The sequence below is a fragment of the Melanostigma gelatinosum genome (assembly GCF_949748355.1).
Source record: "Melanostigma gelatinosum genome assembly, chromosome: 9".
Taxonomy (NCBI): Eukaryota; Metazoa; Chordata; class Actinopteri; order Perciformes; family Zoarcidae; genus Melanostigma; species Melanostigma gelatinosum.
Window position 1 is genome coordinate 11,075,612 of NC_136642.1, and position 25,256 is coordinate 11,100,867.

Consider the following 25,256-nt stretch of genomic DNA (forward strand, 5'->3'; position numbering starts at 1 on the left):
AGAACTCTGTAGCAACCCTGAGATTAAGATTTAATTGATTAATATCACATTCTGAAGTTGAAGTCCCTGTATTATATATATATATATATATTAAAACTTCTGAAAATGTAATCTTTTGATAAATTCTGTTAGTAAAACTAATGGTGACTTATGGCGTAAGCTAAGTACCATCATTCGTTAATACTAATTAATGGGTTTATGAATCATTTTTGAATTTCTAAATTACATAAATCGATATGAAATAATTGTTTATGGACTAAATCTGCTACGAGCAACAACGCTACATAGTGTGTTCCTACAGTAGAGCGATTAAGAAAGTTTGAAAAACACAAGGGGAGAAATACGATATTATGTGATCATCATACTATGTAATAATCTCATCAATTGACTTGAGCACATTTGGTAAATGAAACTATAATCATCTCATTAAACGAGGGAGAAGAGTGTACAGGGAGCGTGCTCACAAAGATAAAATGAATCCAGTATTTAATTCTGCTGATAAATAAGTCGGCTACTCCCTTTAACGAATAGAGGAGATAACAAGCTTGGCACATCACCTTATTTTGTGTGAAAACATTTTGTCTCTTATTCTCTGGTAATGTGTTTTCTAACTCCGCCCCCTTCTGGTCAGAAGATGGTTGTGGCTCTCATGTCTGTGCCATTTTTGAACAGAATCATTCAAATCGAGAATTTTGTGGAAATGAATCATAAAATTTTCTTCACACATACAAACACATACACACTTAAAAAAAATCACATGAGGACATTTAGTATGATACTTTTATTTTAACTTAAAAAGAGAGTGGATCAAAAACAGGATTCAATAAATTAGAAATAAATATAATTGCTGTAATAATTAATACATACATTATAATTACTCGATTGCAAGAGTCTGACAGAAACAGGCCCTCAAAAGGTTTTCTCTAGAAAATTCTAAAATCAAAATATTGCAACCCACTCAAACCCCTTCTCCCAATAAACAAAATAATTGATAAATTAGTAAATAAATAAAAAATAGCTCAAATATTAAAACCTCCCGAATAAAAGTGCAATCCCCCCCCCCCCCACCCCCAAGTTTCACCTAAAATCTAAGTAGAAATTTAAAATAGGTTAGTGATTTCCCATTTTACAATTTGGAATGTAATATCCCTTTATGAGGATGATGATGTTACTAGTGGTAATAATAATAATAATAATAATAATAATAATAATGTTGCTGTGTCCTGTTCAGTGTTTATCTAAAGTAGTATTTTAGCATTTTCTTCTTGTTTTTTTAAATGCTGCTCTTTGTAAACTAAATTATTTACAGGTCATTAGGATTTTCTCCAAAGTCTCTCTCTAACCTACTCATTTAGTCATCTTTTTTGTATTTTCTTTCTTTTTTTATTATGAAACATCGGCCCCTCTATATTTGTCATGGTATAGACATGTTAAAGTCTATTGAAGTGATATATCAGCATTTTTCATCAGTATCTTCCATACACGCTCGGTCTGAGTTGTCTTAACTGTACTAAACACCCTGTTGTCAAACTTTACACACACCGCGGTCAAACCGAACTTTTGGTTGTATGGGTAAGATTACTGACTGGTGTGAACCGTGTGTATTTTGTGAGTGTCTGCAGGCGTGTGTGTGTGTGTGTGTGTGGTTGTGCACTTTATGTACATTTGTATATCAGCCTTGGACCGTTCGAGGTTCAGCGTTGCGAGCGCATGTGTATTCATGTGAGTGTGTGTCAGTGTGTTTGGCTGCACTCCCAGGACGCTCAAAGGTAGCGGTCAGTCTGAAAACGCTATGAACCCTGGGATTCCACCTCGGCTGGACTCTGAAAGGTCACCTGTGAGGGGATGGAGAGTTTTGGGGGGTAGAGGGAGCGATACAGAAACAAGGAGGGAGGGACAGAGAAGGAGTAAGAACATGTTAGAAAGCAGAGTTAAAAATGAACTGGAGTTCCATGTTTCTGTCTGATTGTACATCTTGTCAAACATGCTCCTCCCATTAAACAAAACTCTTGTCGGCACGACTTGAACTGCTTTCATATGTCTGGCAGCAAACTGCACCTAAGGGTGCTCCTAGCTCGTCTTTGTTTCAGTTTCATCCCGGTGAGTCAAAACAAGAAGGCATCATTCTCAGTTGTAAAGCTTTGTCTTTCAACAGCAATAAATCATGGTGCTTTAACACATAAACACACAGTGTCTGGATCATGCAACTCAATACAGTGAAAAATAAAACGTTATTCGTTTCCTTGTGTGATTTGGAAGTGTGTGTCTGGAGGTTATGCGTGTGTGCGCATGTTTGTAAAGCTCCATATGTGTTTATGTGTTTATGTGTGTGTCCTTATGAGCATGTGCTGCACTCATGTGCCTCGAATCATCATGGCAAGCAAACACTACCACCGTCATGCATCACTCTCTGGCATTTGCAGTATAGAAATTCTGGGTGATAATTTGTATCTGATGGATGCGGGGACATGGTGGTGGGTATCCACACGGATTTATTGTATAAAACTTTGTCTAGAAATAGAAACAGGATCCTTTATTCATAATGTGTGCTGCCGTGTGACGGTGCGTCCACACACTGGTCTGACAGCAGCTACACATTTTCTCCTCTTTGGTTAAGGTTGGGGGTTTGTTGAGGATTGAATTTACCTCAAACTAAATATGTCCGCTATTCTCTCTTTATTATATTTCTCCCAGAATTCCTACAGTTGAGGGCTGTTCTCCAATAAGCAAGAGGCACTTGTTTTTCCACCATAACAACCACATACCCTTTACCTCAAAACACGAGCGAGACGGACAGAGAGGGAGGAGGTTGGGAAGAGGAGAAGCAAAGACAGAGTTTGACAGAGAAAAGGGAGGAGAAGTAGGAGGAGAAAAGTGGACCAAAAGAGAAGGAGGAGGGGAGCAGTGAAGGGGGGAGGGAGGGAGGGAGGGAGGGAGGAAACACCACAAATGCACTGATAGGAGATGTAAAAGAGACCAAGAAAGAGAAACAAAGGAGCAAAAGACTAAAGTGCCACATCAAACAGAGTAACAAATCACAATCCAGAAATATAAAACTCAGCCTATCAGAGCACAGCTCAACAAAATGCATGCTCGCCCAAAAATAGTGTGCTTTTGGCATAAAACTTTCCATTCCATCCTAACCCTGTGTGGCCCATTTGTAGCCATATTTAAACGTCTATGTTCAGTACTGCATAATAATTTCAAGGCGTCTTGTCCAACATGGCCTGTCATTGTTGTGTGTTGCATAATATCATAATAGCATGTTACATTTTTCATTAAAATAATGTCATATTTTGCAGTAAACTGTCATGCTGGTCTACATTTCTCCACCAGTCCACTATATGGAAACATCTGGAAAACTTCTGTTTGCAGACACCGGTACAACAAGGATTACGCACTCCTGCATTACACACTAACAGTGTAAAACAGACACATTACCCAGACAAGTTGTTCAAATAATAAAATGACACCAAACAGAACACTACAGAAACTGATCAAAAACAAAGCTGCAAATAAAATAACAAGCGTTGCTGTAGAATTTATCAAATGACTATACAATGAATATCAAATATCCAATTAAATCAATTGATTCTGAGTACGGTCCTGGCTCTAGACAGTTATTGATCAGTATGTGCACAGGTCAATACAAAATAAAGTCACAATGCACCAAACACAGTCTGTGGTCACTATAGCAACAGGACATGCAGGTCAACGCATGGCTGGTTGCTCGAGGTGACAGAACAAAAAAATTTGCCAAGGGCAACCAACACAGGCAATCAATCGCCACAGCAACCCAAACACAGGCCAACCAATCAACTTACAACAATGCGAGAGGAAGGGGGGGTCAGGGCTTTATCGGTCACTAGGCAACCTTTGCCATAGCGATGGGGTCCTGGTGAATTATGATTGGACGGAAGGATCTTGGGTGAGGTAAGTTGCCGTTTCAGGAAAAAGATCAAAACAGCAGGAAAGAAAATAAATAAGGAAAACAATATTTTAGTATTTTACTTGTTTTCATATGAGTAACCCAACGTAGTATATGCACTGTTATGTCATGTTAAGCTCTTTCTTTTTTAACTTTCTACCATCATTTAGCATTGCAGTGTCAAAGCTAACGCTAACTTCTCCAGGTTGTTTTTTTTCCTCTCTCTGGCTCCCCCAACATACAACACCTCCTCACTCACCACCTCACCTCTCTTTATGTCTTCCTCCTCCTCTCAGTTGTCACTCAGTACGGGCGGTTGGCATCTTTGGGCCTTTTCAGCTGCACTTTCAGTCTTTTCATGCCGATCTGGAAGCCATTCATGGCCTGAATGGCGGCCTGAGCGCTGGCTGGATTGTCAAAACTCACAAATCCTGGAAAAAGAGAGAGAAAATGAAAAGTTGTTGATCGTGCCTTTGTCTCAACTTAACCAAGATGTCAAATTTAAACAGACACGATATCTTATGCTCCACAAAGTCACCCAGTCTTTGTCACTCGTCCTTTCCTTTCTCTGCTCTCCCCTTTCCCTCCCTCTTTCTCCCCGTCTGTGTGTCTCACCGAAGCACTTGCTCTGGTTGGTGGCCCGGTCAACAAACACCTTCGCCGAGATGACATTGCCAAAGGGCAGGAACATCTGCAGCATCTCAGAGTCGCTGAACTCCTGAGGCAGGTGGTAGATGAAGATGTTACAGCCCTCTGGACCTGAAACACACATTCGAATGTGATAAATTATCCCAGGCAGTGAAAGCCTTGTGATAAACAACTTTAAATCAGATCATTGTGGGTGTGGCCCCAGACAGTAAAATAAGTCACATCACCTTCTCTCTGCTGCTGTTGCTGGGGCTGCTGGTGTTGCTGGGCAACCAGTGTTGGCTGCTGGGGGAACGGCTGGCCGACCAATCCGTAGGCAGCAGGATACGCCGCTATTGGGAGAGACGGTAACAAAATTCTGATTGGGTAAAAACAACAGGTGGCAACATGGCAGTGTCCAATAGAATCATTCGGTTTGAAACTGAAACGTCTCCTGCTGAAGGTGAAAACTATTAAATGTAACAGTTGAACGGAGCAAGACACAACAACAATGCCATTGTTGGTCTGAGTCTGGTGCGCACACATTACAGCCCCCCCCCCCCACCCCCATTTACTCCATAAGTGTGAATCATGTATTCAGATGGTGTAAAGGTGTCATTAGCTGTATTACATTTACCGGCCATTAAATGTGTGTCACTGAAATCGGATGAATCATAACAAAATTAATTGCCCGTGAAACTCTTCCACCCTTGAGACGAAGGTCTGAAAGCAGACACCTGACCTTCCTTGTTCCATATTTACATGTATTCTGATTCAACCTACTGCATGAGCTGCCTTACTGAACCGGAAGGGATTTCTTTAAAAAGCAACATACAAGTGTTTACATTGGGGATCCATATACCATCCCAACCCACAGTGGGACATTCATCAAGATGTTTGGTCACCTGGCTGTACACTTACACCAACCTGTGTAGTGTTGCATGCCTGCATACGCCTGCTGTATGGGGTCCAGGACCGGACTCTGAGCTGTCGAGACACGAAATAGAAAAGCAGTGAGAATGAAAACAAGACACACAATGGGATCATAAATCTCAGATTTCCCTTCGGTTAAGTCTCAATTTCAATAGTCTTTAAGTGCTTCTTAGATTTTATTTAAATACCTTAATATTTAGTCAGGCCCTCAATATGCCTATTGACAGCCCTGTTTGGTCTCCCACCGAATATGCCCTCCACAACAAAGCATTTACTATTCTGTTGGGCGCTCTTCTTAAATGGAAAACTCCCATTCTACACACAACAGATTCATACAGGAAATCTTGGAATGCATAAAGCTAGAAAGATTACGATTTTCAGTAAATGCAATTTATTCTCTCTCGATTTTTTCCTTCTTTCTATCTTTATTCATCAAGTTATTTTTGTGATAGTATTTATTTATTCATGCGTTCTGTACTTTTTTCTTTGAGCAGCCATAACCAATTTCAAAAAAGACAAACAAAAAACCTTGATATGCGTGAATGCCATTGGTGTATAGTGCTTCTGTTGCTTGTTGTCCATTGGTGGTTGGCAGACTGCTGTAACCGTTCACTCCTAATGGCGGGGGGAGAGATGGCACAGGCGTTGCAGCCATAGTTGGTGGAGTGTTTGTACCTACAGATGGAGATCACATTCCAGAAAATGAGCCCGTCGTTGCCGCTCTTCAACTATACCTATTTAACTACACCTGTTAGTCTACATCTTAAAAACCCATAAAACACATGAATAACTAAGTGCTGTAAACTTTAATTGTTATTTTGATGAAGCAAAGCATCTAAGGGACAACACTGCGGATCATAATAAAAACCCTTTCAAATGTTGTGCTGTACTATACAGCTGATAACTACATCTACAGACCACTATATTCCACACAATACAGCTCCTCTGCATGTGTCTGAGCATAAACAAGTTCAGTATGCATGGCATGTGAGTGTGTGTGTGTGTGTGTGTGTGTGAGCCTACCCGAGGACGGCGTGAGGGGTGTGATGGGTGTGGCAATGATTCCGTTGGCATTGAGCGCCGCCATCTGCTGCATCTGTACGGCGGCAACTGTTGCAACAGGAGACAAGTACGCTGACTGGGCAACCAGGGCCTGCTGTTGGACAAGCTGTAGACAGGAAATGGAAAGAGAGAGAGGAAGGGGATGGAGAAAAAGAGGGGGAGGGAGCGAGAAAGAGGGGAAAAAGTGAAGGAGAAAGATGACAAAGAGACAGTAAAGAGGATATGGGGAAAAGATAGAGGGAGAAACAAAGAGAAGAGGAAGGGGCAGGGAGAGGGAGTGATGGAGGAACAGATGAATAGAGATCTAATTACAAGGCCATTATGTCCCGAGTCAGTGGGTTAATGGTTGTGTGTTGCGGGAAAGCTAATGCCAGATGACGTATGTTCTGTTGTCTGGGTAATGACATTAGCCCCAATTAGACCACTGATAGCCTCTTCAAACTTATTACATCCTTTCATAAGCACAGCACTCGTCTTACAAACTTAGTGTGCGTATATGTGCGTGGGGTGCTTTGTGCATCCGTGCGCCGCTTGCCTGTGCATTGACCGCCTGTGTGTAGGCATTGTAGGCGGGGAAGTTGAGGGTCATGGGGCTGAAGATGCCGAGCTGGGAGGCCACCTGCTGCATCCTCCTCAGCCCCCGCTCCTTCTCTGTGTCGGCAAACTTCACCACCAGACTGGACGACGCTCCCTGTGAAGCGAAAGATGAACATTGAGTATGTTTCAACTGTAATGTTACATGTTATCCACTTTATGTGTTAATGGGACTGGGCTATATGTTTATTAATTCATTCATTGTCTCTATCCACTTAATCCTTTTTACGATTCATATGGGGCTTGGGCCTATCCCAGCATCTTGATGACACCCAGGACAGCAGCAAAGAAGACAGATGATTACATTACTTACATTATTACCTACAGAAAATTCAAACTGTCCCATGTGACTCGTGCAGATGTCTTTGGAAGACCATGTGTGTGTTTGCCTTGTGTGTGTGTGTGTGTGTATGTTTTTAATCATTTGTAATCTCAAGCATGCAATTTACGGGCATTGTGCGGCTTCCATGCAAGCTGTTGATGGCAGCCTGGGCTTCAGAGTGTCCTTGGAATTTTACAAAAGCGCACCCTGTAACAAAACAGAGTTAGCTACAGCACATAGGCTATATTAAATGGCATTATATAAGCGTATGTACTGTGTGTGTTTACCTTTGCTGGTGCCGTCAGGTCCTCTCAACACAGTACACTCGTCTATGCTGCCAAAGGGCTCAAACAGTCTTCTGACATCCTCATCGCTCTGTTGCTTTCCCAGCATGCCCACGAACAACTTCCTGTCCTCTGAGAGACCAATAATGTGGAAGAACAGAGAGGAAATGATAAGAATCATCTTAATTTACCTTTAACTGGTCACACCTATGTTGATCAAACAACAGAAGTTGTTGTTAGAAATGGAAGCTACCGTGTTTGTCCACCAGGGAGCAGTATTTACTACATAAATGGCGAATGAGATAGGGTGGTGAAAAGAATGTGATTTGAATGTGCCTCTGTGTGTAATTCATCTCTATCTGATCCAGCTGGACACCTACCCTTCTGTATGTCACACTGAAACCTTTGTGTGTGTGTGTGTGTGTGTGTGTGTGTGTGTGTGTGTGTGTGTGTGTCTGTGTTTGTGTAACTACATTTAAGGTACTTGTCTCACCTCCTCTGCCCTCGCTGTCAGCTGGTTTCACCTGGATTGGCCGATTCATCTGCGGAACAAACAAGAAGGAACATCAACACAGATGGTCAACATAAACAAGCCTCGCTCCATTTGTCTTATCCCAGGACATTGTCTTCAGGATGGACTCCACTTCACAGTGCTGAAACAATAACATAGTGATATCTCGCATAGTTATGTTGAAAAATTATTTTGTTACAGAGGCTTTTGAGCAAAAAGATTAAACTTTAATTACTGACAGTGTGTGTTTTAGTCACTGATAAATCAAGTTTAGCAGGTGGCAGGTGTCTGAACTCCCAGGCTGCTGGGACAACCTTAAAATCTCTGATTTCTCTCTCTCTCTCTCAGACACAGGATGGAGGGGGGATTGAGAAGTGAGGAGATTAAGAATGCAGGCCAGTTGATCTGGATTACAGAAGAACTACGGATTAGATGAGGGACAAGAGTAGATTGAGAAAGAGAGAAGAGGAGGAGGAGGAGGAGGGGGGGGGGGTGAGATGAGATGACAAGTGTGTGAAGCTAACAGGCGCAGTCAGCTAAAAATAAAAGGATGGAGATCGAGAGTCAGGCCTGGGGGACCCCGACAGACTTTGACCGACTGAAAGGGCAGGTGGAGGCCAAAAGCAACCAATGATGTGAATGGAAATGCTGGAAAGAAAGAAGCATTACATGAGGAGTGACGCAGAGAGATGGAGAGTAGGAGGATGAAAGCAAAGCTTCCTCAGAGGATGATTCAAAAAGAATAGAAAGAGAAAGAGGGGGAGGAGGGAGGAGCGGGGCGTGATTCAGTCGTGACTTCCTCAGTCTAAAAATTGTCATGACTACAGAGATCCATCGCCGTGACTGCTAATGCATGCATGCAAACATACACATGTTGTGAATGGCCCTACTATGCATACACTATCGACAGATACACAGGTTGATCACACACAGACATGCACACATACACACACACACACACACACACACACACACACACACACACACACACACACACACACACACACACACACACAGTGCTTAGTCATAGCACTGAGGCAATGAGACAGAGTGTTAATGCCAGAGGGATGCGGTGGGGGAGGAGAAGGGCTGCAGAATGATGGGGATGAAAAGAAAGAAGAAGCACAAGGAATGGAGAAAGGAAGAAAAATCCAGACGAGGAGCGGTTTGAAGGAGGGAGTGACATCAATACAGAAAGCAAAAGCCAAAAAGAGAAGAGGAAAAAAACACGCTTGTGGGGTAGACACACCTATTTTCTGATCCACGCTGTGAAATGTTGCAAAACCAAATAAAAGCAAACCATCGCACATTTTTTGAATAAACATCCTTATCAGACAAGCTCAGATTTAAAGTTCCTCACTCAGTGTACAATGTACTATAATCATTGCTTTGCCTCACTGCCACTCAAAAAGTGATTTGTGGCAATTGTATTTTGCATGTATGACAGGGAGGAGAAAAACTCAGAGGGAAGAACAGAGGATGAGAAAAAGAGGATAGATGGGGACAGAGAGGAGGAGGAGGAGGGGAAAGGGAGAGGATGAGGAGGAAGAATGGAGAGATGTCCCAGTGGGGTGTTAAGGCAATGTAATGAAGCTGGTAATTGAGGAGAGGGCAGAGCAGAGAGAGAGAGAGAGAGCGAGAGACTGATCCATACATTTGATTAATCAGCTCTTAGCTGTCACCACAAAGCTATTGATTAAGGCAAGGCCATCACACACAATCAGAGGCACAAACCCACACAGATGCAAACACATCTGTACGCACACACATACACACACAGTGGTCTGCAGAGGAAAGAATAATGTACATTTGTAACCCTTTATTGACTCGAACTGTCGACATAAACATAAAGTTACAGTGAGCTTGGATTCAAACTGTCAATCCACCCCTCCATCCCTCCATTTATCCATCCATCCCTCCACTCCATTTATCCATCCATCCCTCCATCCATCCATCATATTCCAGTCCTGGTGCTATCGCTATCCAGCCACGCTGTCATCCATCTCGCACTATCAACTCATCGATCAGTCCCGTCTTGTTCATTGATTTCGGGCCTGTGTTGTAGAGCATGCTTGATTGTAGCAAGATTTGTGTACACTAACCCTTCCTTCATCCTTTTATCCATCCATCACCTCCTCCACTGCTTCCTTCATTAGCCCCATTCAAGCTCATCCTTGTGACTGTAAAACCGACTGAACAGAAGAACCTAATGATTCCCGACGACAGCTTATCAATCAAGGCTTATCAATCGGTTCCTGAGGAAGTGTATCTGTTCACTTGAACTGACCTTTTGGTGATTTAAAGTAACCACGTCATATTAAGTTCATATGACGCGTTGGAAAAGACGGATGGAGAAGGAGGAAAAAGCCAGAGAAACAGCAGATGAGAGGTGTACACCGCCGCCACAAAGACAACACAATGGCATCGGAAAATTGGCATGGCAACCGGCTCGTTGTCATGGCAATGGTATGACGGCACACTGGGTAGGTAAACAAGGATGCTGGTTGCCAAGGGTGACTGCTGTGCTCTTGGGGAAAACAAAGAATGTGTGCCGGAGAGAGTGCTCTGCTGCAGCTTCTCACTATCCTCCTCGACATCTTCCCTCTTTCAGCCGATGAAACAAGGGAGGAGTGAGCAGCGAGTACAAAACGTATGAGAACAAGGAAATGAAGAGGACAGAAGATGTTTGAGAGTGATGTAGAGATGTGGGCAGTATCCAGAGGGAGGTAGTAGGTCTGATTTGGCTCTGAGGGAAAAGGTTGAAGGAACTGAATCTATATTGTGGTAAGAATTAAAATTCCCTCGAGCCTGAGAGAAAAATGCAAATAAAGTACAGTCCCTCTTTGTCAGTCACACTGTACTCCACTGATTCCTCTTCCTTCACTCCAACACACATGAACAGCCACACGCTCCTTTTCAAGTAAAATCATCCTCTAATTACTACGTTCCAATTCAGACTTAATTAACAGTAACCATCTGCAAGCCTGCGCACGTGTACGGGGAGCCGGCTTGCTCCTGTAGCGAGGTTTGATCCGTCCTGCTGAATACTAAGAACCAGTCTCTATCTCTGAGGGAAGGAAAACTCGTCTGTGAGCGACAGCGCGGCGATGCATGAGGGCGAGACATGTGATGTATGATCGTGTGTGAGCTCACATGACCACTCGCACTCAGTGGAGGCTCGTCCACCGCCACGCATGAACAAACCCTGCATGCAAATACAGCTCCATTTGCATGTTGTGGTGCCAAAACAAATACACACACAGTGTATACTCACATATGCGCACACACACTGTATACACTCCACTTTTCCCCACACCCAGAGCACCCGCCCTTTTGCACACGCAGAAACAAACATCCTACAAACATACAGTTAATCTTGCTCCCCGCAGTAACGCAGAGAGGATTATGGCAGGATTATGGATTATGGGGATGTTAAATCCTTGGATTATCCAATCAAATCGTATTCCACCCCCTCCCCCACACATGCAAAATCAGTGGAACAAACCATTGCGCCACATCATGAGGGTAGGAGGCAGCGTGCATATCTAAATGTGTGTGTGTGTGTGTGTGTGTACACACACTAACATGGAACAAAGTAGTGTTGAACCAATGTTATCATTATGCCAATTGTGTCTGCTTGCCTGCTTTTCTTTTTATCTTTTTCCACCCATTCTCTCCATTTTTTCTTTTGCCTACTCTCTCTCATTTTCTTCCTCCTCTCGTGTTGCTCCTATACTCTCCCTCAATTTTCTCTCCATCATTGCTGTAACTGCAAACTCTTCATCATCAGTATCGTGAACCCTTATGTCGATTGGGGAAAAAACTAAATTGAGCTAAACAGCAGGACTCTTCACCCCATGTGTGTCTCTCTTAAAAGATGTTGTTTAACATAAAACTACATGACTATTTAATATGATTCTGCTTTGATTTTGAGCTACTCGGCTGCAAGTAATCCATTAAAAGACAGAAAGACACGACATATTGTGATCACCAAATACCAAAGTAACCAGAAATTATCAGTGATTCATCTATCAGCTCCCTCGCATGCCTCATCTGTGTGTTTCAGGGTGTTTGTATAGATATATTCAGTGTGTTTATATGGATATTGTAGCAACACTCTGACTCCCCGATGACAGTCTCATTCACTGCTGGTGAAAAACACTGAGATGTGAGAAACAAGAGCGATTGAGCGGGAAGGTGGAGCAGCTCCTCCCCACCTCTGTCTCCTCTCTCTCTCTATCGCACCACGTTTGGCTTTGCATCCCCCAGGTTACCTAGCAACCTGGCATCTCTGCTCAGCACTGTTGCCTGGCAACGAGGGCCTGCAACCATAATAATACCAGCCCCCCGCCCCCCCCCCCCCGACTCTCATCCCTCTCTCCTCTGTCTATCTCATTCCATTCTTCACACCTGAGAAGTCTGCCCTCCTTCTCCTCCACTCAATACTTTATCTGGCTGTTAACCCTTCATCACCCTCTCTACTGGAGCACGGATTACCAACATATTCGCCTCCGTCTCTCTCCCTCGCTTTTCTGCCTTCATCACTCTCCACAGTAATGGTATCAAATCGTGCATAAAGCAGAACTAACTACCCCGTTGATCCCTATAATATTATGCTGTTTTTTTGTCAAACATTTCTGCATGCAGCAGTGGAGCACTCACTGAAATTTGATCCTTTGGATTTAGTCCAACATAATCCACACAGCACTATAGCGGATAACTGTTAGACCTATGCACTTGGACCCTCTTTCTATTTTAGGGAGTGTAAGTCCTTTGGGAAATGAGCTGGTATATTAAAAAGGCGGTTCAAAGCCATACAAATTTATGATGCAATTTTATTTATGCAAAAAAATGACATTCAATACAGCGCCAGTGACACATTTCTGGATGCTCAGATAGTTACAGCATAACGTAGGATCCCCGTAAAAGGCCAAATATGTAAATAACCTGTATGTTCTTAAGAAGCTTAATCAAAGGGGAAAATAGCCGAACACTGAACATCTATTTTTGTGCACACCATGAGCAAAATCAATTTATGGTGGTGTGTTTTTCTAATTTGATTTTAAACTACTTGCTTCTGTCATTGGGGAACAACTCATAAGGCATACTTACAATTTCTAAAACTCACTTTACTTACAGATAATTGGCTGATCAGTCTTAAGATCACTCTAACGGCTGAATCTAGTAATGTTTAGCTTGCCTCCCCTGTTGCTGTTTTCTGCTGACTCTATGATTTGACATATATTCCTCATGATATTTTCTATTAAGGTCAAAGAAAGTGGCATACAATGGAGAAAATACTTTATTTGTGTATTAATATTGATGTCATGCACTAAATTCACAGGCCAATAGGTGTATATATACTTAAAATGAAATGTCTACAGCTCATCAATTGGAAGTTATTCTCAAATTTAGCTGATTTTATAACAACCTCACCTACACACCTCATAATGTAATAAACCATAAAGAAGTATCCACAATCTTACATTCAATAACTAAAAATGTGCTTCAACATACAAATTAAATCAGCAGAACAAAAGGTTGGTTTATCCGAAAACCTCATTTGTGTGCATCATTAAAACAAGGCTCAACTCGCTCATTTACAAACCATCCCACACACACACACGCACACACACACACACACACACACACACACACACACACACGCCCAGTGGTCTTCTGTAGACAGAGCACTGTGGAGTGTGGAGGTCTACAATAGTGCAATTTGGTCGACAAAGCTCCAGCTCTGGCCTGTGGTCAGTGTGAAAAGAACATTATTGAGACAGCAGGTTGGAGTGTGGTTAGAGAGGAGACCTCAGAGCCGAAGACACACCCCAGGTGCTACTTAAGTCCCGTCATCCCTCTTTCTTGCCTAATCACATACACACACACACACACACACACACACACACATTTGCAGACACACACACACACACAGCAGTGGCCCCTTGTGACAGATGTCTCTGTTTAAACTGACAGAAGTGCGCCCTGACTCCCTCCCACTCCTCCACCACCCAGAAAACCCCTTTTCTTCCACACACCACCCGCCTGCCCCTTCCTCCGCGCTCATTATGGCAAACTTTTGTCTTGTTTCCGCCTTCTCTCCGACCCGACGTCCTCTGCTCCTCCCCTGTCTCACCCTACCCCCCCCCTGTCTATACGACCCTATTCATGCCAAACCTCTTCATGGCCCTCCTCAACCCCCTTTCATTCAGACGAATTCACACACACACTCATTCACCCCCATTGTAGTGGCCCTGCTCCATACATCCAGCTTCGTGCAGACATATAAATATTGCATGTGGAGACGAGGTGTCTGGATGCAGGTGTTAGTCAAACAGTCGGGCAGTGTGAACATCATCCTTGGCTTTTATGATGGCAGAGGATGTTTTCGTTGTTCTTGCTTTATTTAAAGTCCAGAGGCAGTTGAGTACATGCATGTTTGGCAGCCAAATGTACAGGAAACAGCATCAGCGTAGCTGAAGTTGGCTCTTGGGAAAGGAAACGAGAGGGTGAAAGTTACAGTAAGTGATGTAAAGAATGAGTGATGCTCCCTATGTGATCTGGCACTGGAAGTCAGTGACACCGCTCAATGATCAAAGCCCGGCCCAAGATCTGGGCATCTGTTAAGCATGCTGCATTTAAGTGATTTTTTGGCACACTCCGCTTTCTGGCACTTGTTTCATCCTTGATAATCCCTAAAAAAACCCAAATACATAAATGAAAGACATCCCGCCGTGGAAGTAATAATCAGTCAATTTAAACTATTTGCATCAGTCGGTGTGAAGCAGCTATATTTAATGTCACATTTAAATATAAGGATTTTATATATAAGGATGTAATCGTCCCCATAAGTGTGCATCTTGCGATAAACCGTGTGTGAGTCCATGGATGTAAATGGAAACATTAAAGCTGCCCATACAGTGTTTCACTCCACATTTGAAGCTTTAAGTTGTGGGAACAAAGCAGCACGTCCAGCATCAGATGCAATAATGATGGAAGATAATTAAACTAAACAGTTCTTTTCAATCTGTGAATGTGGAAACTAGGCCCTGCAGATTTATTTGTAGCTGGCTGGATTTACAAAACAGATGGTGTGTGATATGGACTCAACTCAACTTTGGGCTACTTTAGGGCTCAGCATCTAAGAACACAGAATTGGCAGTGAACAGTCACGTAACCTGGTAATTATATGTCCACACAAACATGATCAAATTGGCCAAGACGCAAATGGTCCTCTGTGTGTGTGTGTGTGTGTGTGTGTGTGTGTGTGTGTGTGTGTGTGTGTGTGTGTGTGTGTGTGTCAGGCCGTAGAGAGGCAGGTGCTCTCCTGGGTCAGACTTTTATGAGGCTATGATTAGATTCTGCCTCAATTTTGTGGTGAAATATGAGGCAGACACTCCATGTCCATGTTGCATGCACAAATGCAAATATACGTGAAGCACACACACATATAATACGCGCACACACACACACACACAGTTAAGACTTCTGTTAAAAACAAACAAGCTAAATCCCCCTTGGTTTTAGCTGTACACAACTCACACCAACACCCTCTCTCTCTGGCTCCTCCTCTTTCTCTTTACTTCTTTCATCCACACACACACACACACACACACTTTTTTCTACACTTGTCCCTCTACTCCCTTCACATCCCACACACAGTGAGGATAAAAATAGAGAAACAGCATGAGGGAGGGGGGAGCGATACACATCACAAACCCCATCAGGCGGGGAGAGATAGAGGCAGAGGGATGGCAGAGAGGGAAGAGACGAGAGGAAATGAAAGAGAAAGAGAGAGAGAGAAAGAGAGAGAGAGAGAGAGAGAGAGAGAGAGAGAGAGAGAGGGAGAGAGGGAGCTGGGGTCTGTTCTGAATTGAAAGTGCAGCAGTAAGCACTGAAGGGGAATAGTAAACAGTGCTGCTGACCACATAAATATGCTAAATTAGCCTACAAAGTCGCCCTAGTGGATAATTGCTCATCATAGCTTTGCCCTACAGGGAGGCTGTCTGCCAGGCATCTCAGATTCCACATGGAAACACACACACACACACAGAACGTACACAACATGCACACAGTACACGTCATGAGAGGGTTTGACAAACATCAACCACAAGGACGGAATGATGGACTCATGAAAAGAGTGTGCCTAACCCTCCCAGTCATTCTCTCAGCATTACGAACACACGAAACGGACAAGCAATCTTGAATTGCGAAGCAAAATCTTCCTTTCAATTCCTTTCAGAATTAAGTGACACAACGCTAACTGTAAAGCAGCAGCACGGGCATCTCTACTGGTCTGCTACACCTTGAAGGAACCCAGTTGAGTTCATACTGTGCACGAAAATAAATACGTTTTCATCCCTGGGACATAAATAAAAAATAATCTCTCTCTCGCTCCCTCTCCCTCCCGTTATGTTTGCATGATCCAGCTGTAACCCAGGACTTACTCCAATTCATCGGCTAAGGCATGCTGTGATATACATTTAATCAATACCACTATTACCAACTTTTATTATATTTTTTTATGCGCGTATATCGATCTTCCGCTGTATCAGTTATTGTTAACTACTGGTCCTGTGGTTCTTCTTCTGCCTTTTTAATAATTCATTAGGCATCAAGTGTGTCATGGGAAGTACAATGTGTGTGTGTGTGTGTGTGTGTGTGTGTGTGTGTGTGTGTGTGTGTGTGTGTGTGTGTGTGTGTGTGTGGGTGAAGGCTTCGGTTCGGCTCTAATCAAAGAACAGGGAGCAAAGTGCTGCCTGGAGAGCAGTGAAGCGTGACAACACACACCTGCTAAGTTGCTTATCGCACTTTAATTTCACCTACACTGAGGTCTGCGGATGCCAGCGTGACCAAACAGATGTGTGCAAGTGTGTTTGTGATCGTGTACATACGTGTGTGTGTGTGTACGAACAGTTGTGTTTGAAGTAGAACAAAGATAAAGGGAGTGATAAACGCAGAGAGAGAAAAGAGAGTGCAGAGTAAATGGAGGGAGAGATATCAACGACAGAGAACAAAAGGAAAAGATAAGGGAGGAAATACAGCGGCAGTAGGATTGGGAGAGATAGAGCGATAGATAGAGAGGGGGGAGGGAGATGTGAGGTTAAAATCTGAACAGCCCGGGAGGGAAGAGTCGCCTTAGCGAGACTGGGGAAGGATGGAGATTAGGATAAAGGAAGGATGGGTTTTTGTATGAATGATTACTGTAAATGGTGTGTTATCAGGAGTACAAAATATAGCTGTTCCCCTTTTACTAAAATATAGACAAACTGTCAACAATATATAAGCTTAATAATTTTAAAGTGGCCAACACTATAACAATTCACACGTTTATTACTAAGTCATTACAAAAACAGCATGTCAAACGACTTATGCCGTAATAATGAGAAATACAACTGCATACTAAATATGAAAGACAAGATAAAATGAATATTCTTTATGCAAACGTTGCCCTCACCATCCCCCTGTCTCCACTCTTTTCACAGCTCTGGAACCAGTCACAACGAATTTGTTGACGAGAGGCTGAGCCCTGACCTCTGACCTTGGACACACGCCATCGGCCTACTGCCACCAACCCTGTCTACCAATAAGACAACACCCCGTGGTACAACATATAGTCCTGTGTGTCCAATGTAAATCATGTAGTGATTAAAGAATATATTAAATACATGGCCACAATTGCATAATGGCTATTTACTTGCTTATTTGTCCTGTTCACACATTTAGCCATGTGTTATCATTACGTGCATCGTGCTTTTTTTTAAGGTAAAACCAAACATTTATAGGTGTATATTTTTACCTGGCTGAATATTTTCCTCATTGTTCACATTTGGTGCAAATTTCCAAGTGCAAATTAGCACAGATATGCGACGGCTCAACACGAGCTCTTTCGTGTGGATGCGCCTCAGGGGAAATCTCCGTAGCACATCTAATACACCAAAACATCTGTGTGCTACAGTGGGACTTATAGTGGTTCCACTGTTCAATGTCTGCCACTGTGACTAATATAATGTAACTCTCTTCATCCCATGCTCCCTCTGTGCTTCTCGTTCCCTCTCTGTGTCCAAATTAAACACAAGGCGCAGGAAACTCTGATAAGGCCATCTGTTCATCTCTCTCTCTCAATCCCTCTATCCTTTCCCTCATTTTCCAATCTGACAGCCGACTGCCCCCGCTGAAGCTAGCGGGGGACATTCGAGCTATAGTTTCTCTGCAACTCTCTCTGTTTGCCTTCCTTGCTTTCATTCCTCTCCTGGCTGGATGGACCCGTTAAATCAGCGTTAAATCCCATCAGTGAGTGACAGACAGACGCAGCAAGAGCACCATGTAGCATTGGACTTGTCACCAAACTTTTGAATTGCTTGGCCATGGTGTGAGGGAAACACATCTGTATGAGGATACAGCTCTATTAAAGCTGTACGAGGTGCCTGACGTTCCATCAGCATCCGCAATTACAGTTTTTCTCGATTGCTAAGACACATTTCCTGAAACGGTCACCCATTCTCTCAAAACTGTAAACACAAAACCTCTGAATCCTCTTGCAAAATGAAACTTTCGCCTCAAAACAGTTTTACCTGTGCTCAAAATCAAACACTGCTCTCAAATCACAAACAAAGTGATCAAAATAATATTCACCATCAAGCAGTCAGTAAACAATACACCAATAAATAGAAAGCACATTGTTCAAAACATATAGTTCTCAGGGAGAAGTCGATTTTTAATCTCAAAACAAATTTCATATGAACGAAAACATGTTCTATTACAGCAGCTCAAAACTGATCAGAAATGACTACTGTGCTTTGCTCTTTGCAATTTCTTTTGTTCTTCCTCCTCCTTGTACCCCTATTTGTACAGTACTGTACCCTGCATCTCACAAACGTGTCCTTTGTCTCTGTGATACTGTAATTCTTGTTCTTTGTTGATATGAACCTGCAACCAGTCAACATCTATTGAGCAGTCGGTACTGTTACTGTAACAAATAGAAAGCACCATGTCCTCTCACATTGTTTCTTCGATCCATTCTCAGACTTTCTCCTTCCCACCTTCAACCACCTGTTTGCTCTCTAAACTGGCTAATATTGGTTGTGTCACATCATTTGATACAAGTGAAATCAATTTTGAGTGATTGTGTTTCATCAATGACATATGTTCTCTATTTGTATTTGATTGTTGCCACTTGTGTTTACCAGTATGGATGACATGTGCATTAGAGTGCAGAATGTGTTTTGAGACTGAGAATGTGTTTAGAGTTTTGCTGAAAAGTCTAAGTGAGATCTGCAAATTGTGTTTTACCATGTGAAACAGTTTAAGGTATTGACAACAGACTGCACAATTAGCTAAATGAGTTCAGGCAACTGAGGACTTTGTTCAGCCAATGGGTTTTAGTGTTTTAGCAATTGAGAAATACTGTAAGAGCAAATCCCGAGATTCCAGACATCAATATACGCGCACACATGCGCACACACACCTCGGCCCCTCCTTTGCCCCACGGTGAGCCCGGGATCTGACTATGAAAATGAGTTTGTGAGAAACTAATCATGGAGCTTAACAAGTGGAGCCGGAGAAGGGGGGGGGGGGGGGGGGGGTGAAATGGTCAAAAGGGTCAACTAATCAAGAGGAGGGGAAATGAGACGAGGGGTAAAGGAACTCTGTGAGAGAGAGAGAGAGAAAGAGAGAGAGAGAGAGAGAAAGAGAGAGAGAGACTGACATTGAGAGGAGGACTTAGAAGAAGGGTTACCATAAATGACTGTGAAATGAGAATCCGAGGAGGAAGCGTGAGCGTGCAGTGAGGGGGGAAAAAGGAGTAAAAGACAGCAGGAAGGGAACAGCGGGGATGAAAGAGGGATGCCATGAAGAGATTTTAGAGAGGGAAAAGGAGCGAGCGATGAAAAGGGTTGAGGGTAGTGAAGAGAACAGACTGTAATATTCTACTGGTGCAGAGAAACTGGGGGACGTGAGGGGAGGAGTTGAACAGAGGACAGACGGGATTTGAGGGAGAAAGAAAAATAAGGAGAGAAAATGGAAAACATGGAGGGAAAAATAAAAAGGAGGAATAAGGAAGAGATGAAAAAGCAATTCTTGGGGAAAGAAAATAATTAGACAATGGGAGGATGTTTGAAAAGGAGAGAGAGAAAATCGTCTGAAGTCATTCCTAAATCCTGTCAAAGGAGGCCAGAGACAGGGAGGGGGAGGATGACACACAGACAGGTAGTGGAAAGTGATAGCAAAGCTAAACCGAAATGAAATAATGCCTTGGAATTATTTGGAGAAATAAGATTTAGATTCATCTTTTATGAAAGTCAAGCAATCGTCAACATACCGGAGGGGTTTGTTTGTGGGAATGCGTCAGGAAATATTTGTGAGGGATTTTAATAAAGGGAAGGAAAAACTATGGATACATGTAGCTTCTATTTATTCATCAACCAATTCACTGCACTCAGATAAACAGGCTGTAAATAAGGTCTTCAATGAAGCATTTTTCATATTCTTGAGAGTAAGACTTTTGGCTCAAAGTACAGGCAGAAAATCTGTTCCATATCCACCTCAAGGGGAAGGCAGGACACTCTAAATGGAGGAAGGCCACATGCGGAAACAGTGATGTTGCTCATTGCCAGTCAAGGCTTATTAACAAGCCCAGCACACGACAGCCACACCCTCAATTCAGCATGTCTTCCTCAGGGTTTGTGGTGATTCAGATTGCTTCGTGCCGGCTCTTAAGTAAATCTGTACCGCTAATGAGCATCCTCCCTGCAAATGTTTCCTCCGTGTGTCCAGATTATTCATCATAATTTATCTGGAAATTCACTGCAGCTGTGACGAGCCAATTTTCCGATGTCATCAACAGGAAAGGATAATAGTAAAAAAAAAAAAAAATTTTAAAACCAGTGGCGAGGGTGAGAGGAATGGGTCATGAGTCAAAGGACAAAAGGCAGCACGAGAGGGAGGGACGAGACAGCAGACAGCGGAGAGGTGATTTTCGCGAGAGGGGTCAGACTCCTTAGCAGAGCCCTAATTGGATTAATGTCATCATAACATGCTGTATGAGTACGTGTGAGTGTGTATGTACAGAGGCATTTCCCAGCTGAATGAATACAACATGTATGTCTGTGTGCAGGGATTTGTGTTTGTGTGAGAACATTTCCCCTCCCCCAAAAAGCCTTTTCTTCAGGCCCTCCTCCGACTATTTTCTCAAAGAGATCTTATCAACACCCCGGCTTGCGGAGAAGGTGCAGGAGCTGAAATTCCGATTAGTGGCTGAGCGACGGTAAGATAGTAAGAACGGCTCAGCGACGGTGCATTCACTATTCTGTTATAACTGCTGCAAATCAGAGTTTAGATAAGGCATGGGGAAATGTCATCTCTACAAAAAAAACCTCCCATACTTTGATATGCTCTCTCTCTTGGCTGGGGACTAGTGCACACTACTTTTGGTGTAAAAAAAAAGAAAAAGAAGCAAAATCTTCCAAAACAACCACTGTAAAAATCTGTCTTCAACTGCAACGGAAACCAGGTCAGAGAGAGAAAAAAGAGAGAGATGGAGCGACAGAGAGGTACGGCCTACGAGACAGACACATATCCCGCACGGTGGCCCATCCATAATGAACAGTGTCCTGTACCGCTGCCCGGCCGCAGCGCACCATCCCTCAGCAAGAGAGACCGAGGGAGACTGGGACGAGACAAAGGGGAATGGCCACATTAATTACACACACTCTCTAGGCGGGAGCTATCACCGGAGGCTAACGGGGAGGCCGACAGAGAGATGGAGAGACAGAGAGAGAGACAGAGAAATGTAGATGATTATGCTCACAGAGTACCCTACGTGTCTCCAGTGAGAGGGAGTGTTTGTCCTTCACAGCAAGACGCCTGCTGTCTGCTGAGTTATGTCACAGTGTTACTAATGGGCGCTGAACCTCCAGCAGAACAGACACACGCTGATCTGAGGCCAGTCGTGTGTGTGTGTATACAAGGTAGCGTCTGTGCATGTAGGTGGGGGGGAAGGGGCTATTTTGATATGAGTGTATGTGCAAGCTTGTGTTTATAACTGCACAAGTGTGAAGTGTGTACTGTTTTGGGGATGTGTGTGTGTGGTGTGTGTGTGTGTCTGTGATGTGCACTTACCCCTGGTAGCGTTTTCTGCTCGTGTAGAGCGCTCTGGGCTTTCAGCGCCGACTCTCTCGCACAGTACGTCAGGAACGCACATCCTGACAGAGAGAGAGGAAGAAGGGAAAGGAGTAAAGGTAGAAAAGGTCAGCGAGCAGCTCTAATATCTGTCATTCTCTATCTCTGTCTCTGTATCACCCTCTACCAAAACACACACAGCCACACCATTTAAATCATTTAAATGTCTCCTTTTCCTTCCCTGAGTATATGTCACCTACTCTGATTGATCACGAGGCCAACTGCGAGACGATTAAAAAACATATATATATATATATATATATGTATATATATACATATATTTAAATTCATGCACTGTAATTAAACTTGACAACACCATGATGATGCACTCTAGAGCAGAGAAGGACACTCCACGGCACGGCACATTGCAGAACGGCACGGCACGAGTCAGCACACATGACAGCACCACAGACGTGTGTGTGTGTGTGTGTGTGTGTGTGTGTGTGTGTGTGTGTGTGTGGCTAACAAGGCCTCACAGGCTGGGCACAGTCAGGTTTCCTGCCCCTAAAACAAACCACTATATGCATGCCTCACGATCACTCCAAATACACTCCCTCTGTTGTCCTATGTGCTGTACCTGTGTCTGTGTGTGTGAGAGGGAGGGGTAGGTAGCAGAGCTGGCTGGCCAGAGCTGTTTACTACACCTGTCACCAGCACTAAGACAACAAGATTAGCAGCAGGTTAGCATTCCGGCAGCATCTCAAGACAGACTAACGTATATAGATTCAAAGTAAAGAAGAGAAGGTTCGACGATTAGGATGGAAACATTCGCACATGAGTGGACATACATCTGAAGAACAGAGAGTGACTCAACATAATGACTCACACACACACACACACACACACAAACACACACAAACACATGGATATTATGGTCCATCTCATTGCTTTTAAGAGAGGCTTACTGTGGCTGTGGGGATTCTCAAAACAACTGATTCTTTCCCCGTGTGTCACCCGGGCTTACATGCCCATTACACTGATTGGAGCATACAGCCTACGGTAATCTGGTTGATAACACACAGGACCCCAGGTCAATGTGTGTGTTTGCTTCCGTTTATTACCTATATATTGTTAGATGAGGCCGTTATTTAAAGCATCCTAATTATTAACACGATTAGAAGTCTCCCAACTATATATCGCGCCTTTATATCTGGCACAAGCATACTAGCCGACTCTGTTCTCCCCGTCTTCATGATCTGACGTTGTTAACGGGAGATGGAGACGAGAGGAGGTGTGACCGTTTCCATGGTGACATGTGACTCAGCGCAGGAGAACCCACCCATACATCTGCCTTCCTGTCACACGTGTATCTATCTGGTATCATATCTGTCTTTCTCTGTTAAAGTTGTATATGCAAAGACCTATACCTTTGTGCATGCCTGTGTATTTGTCCTTAATCACAGTTAGCTCATAGATCTTGCCAAACTGCTCAAAGATGGGCTTGAGGTCCTTCTCTTCCAGATTTCGGGGGATCTGCCCCACGAACAGCTTGATGGCGTCGGCCTCCTTCATCGGGACAGAGTGGAGAGGAGGACTGGGTGTAGCAGCGAGCTATAGGGGAGGAAAACAGATCAGCAGGTATCCCTGGAGAGGAGCAACCGATGCTGGATGAGTCTTTGGGTCACAGAAGACGACAATAACACAATAATAGTCCTACAAATGTCATATTCTTATGGTATGTCTGTGGTATAAGTTATCATTTATTTGTAATTATTACACATTGTAGACTTTAAAACTCCCGGTATCGCAATAAAATGAGTATTCCCTCGGGGGCTTTTACTTGTAATTTGTTAGATTATTTTAGTGTTGTGTATATTTGTAGTTTTATGATTTAAAAAAAAAAATAAGAATACCAAAAAAAAAAATCTATATATTTTCTGAATCAACTTTCCTATTTGAACATGCTCTTAGTATATAAAATGTGTGCCTCAATTATTTTAATATATATATAAATTATTTGCGTGATCATTTTGAGTATTTATTGTCTAGCCTCATGACAAAGGGCTCCAGTAGCTTCTGGTAAAACAATTATGCAAATGTTAATTAGCCAATCATAAAACAATAATGGGACTCCCCCCCCCCCCCCCCTTCCCTTCCAATTATATAAATAGATATCGAAAATATATCTGTGAGCATTCATTACCTTTTGGTAGATAAGCAGCGTTCCGGATCCCTACAAATAAAATAAAAACAGCATGATTGGGGGTAAATCATGGAGCGGGTTCTTTGTTTAGCCAGCTGTAGGTTACAGCATGTAGTCATGGGGCTCCCTGGCTCTTTGTCCGATCCCCCCTCAATGTACACATACACATACAAACACGCGCGCGCGCGCACGCACGCACACGCCGGAACAAAACAACACAGAGAAATATACAGACTAGAATACATCAAAGAGCTCTTACCGTGTTCAGATGATGCTGTTCAGAGTGTTTCCTGTGCCGATCAGAAACTAAAGAGGGATGCTCTCTGTTGGGTCCCCGTTGTTGTCCTCACCGCTCGCTCTCTCAGTCCCGTCCTCCTTCCTTTCCTTTCCTTTCCTCCCTCTCTCTCTCTCTCTCTCTCTCTCTCTCTCTCTCTCTCTCTCTCTCTCTCTCTCTCTCACTCTCTCTGGATGCTCTTTGTGCCTGCCGAACTATCCCTCTCCTCCTCCTCCTCCTCCTCCTCCTCTTCCGTGTACAGATAATAGAGGCTCGGTTGTGTTTTTAACAAGCCCCCCCTCCGGTGTTCCCGGTCTGGACGTCTGGAGTTGGCGGAGAGTCCTCGCAGGTGAGTCCAAAACCACAGCTCGTCACCGCTGAAATATTACCAACCTCT

At 43.4% G+C, this 25,256-nt stretch overlaps 1 protein-coding gene across 1 annotated transcript; it reads right to left on the reverse strand.

Moving 5' to 3' along the window:
• Positions 1 to 1,159: 1,159 nt before the first annotated feature.
• LOC306782343 (CUGBP Elav-like family member 3) lies at positions 1,160 to 24,939 on the reverse strand. Its single transcript, XM_079275663.1, has 15 exons — positions 24,845 to 24,939; positions 24,586 to 24,615; positions 23,810 to 24,026; positions 22,383 to 22,465; positions 8,244 to 8,292; positions 7,754 to 7,882; positions 7,594 to 7,673; positions 7,086 to 7,241; positions 6,512 to 6,656; positions 6,017 to 6,163; positions 5,483 to 5,542; positions 4,804 to 4,908; positions 4,544 to 4,687; positions 4,196 to 4,359; positions 1,160 to 1,835 (listed from the first exon to the last, which is right to left on the reverse strand). The coding sequence occupies exons 3-14, from the start codon at positions 23,952 to 23,954 to the stop codon at positions 4,232 to 4,234; spliced, it is 1,371 nt and encodes a 456-aa protein (XP_079131789.1). The 5' UTR covers positions 23,955 to 24,026; positions 24,586 to 24,615; positions 24,845 to 24,939; the 3' UTR covers positions 1,160 to 1,835; positions 4,196 to 4,231.
• Between the last annotated feature and the right edge of the window lie 317 nt (positions 24,940 to 25,256).

Bases quoted from the DNA above. Each gene is read 5' to 3' on its own strand.
- LOC306782343 (XM_079275663.1), bottom strand. From the start codon at position 23,954: ATGAAGGAGGCCGACGCCATCAAGCTGTTCGTGGGGCAGATCCCCCGA. The intron at 6,657-7,085 runs GCAAGCGGCGCA...TCCTGTCTACAG, and splicing joins CACAGGCGGTCAATGCACAG to CTTGTCCAACAGCAGGCCCT. The intron at 5,543-6,016 runs GTTTTTTGTTTG...GTGTCTCGACAG, and splicing joins TGGCATTCACGCATATCAAG to CTCAGAGTCCGGTCCTGGAC.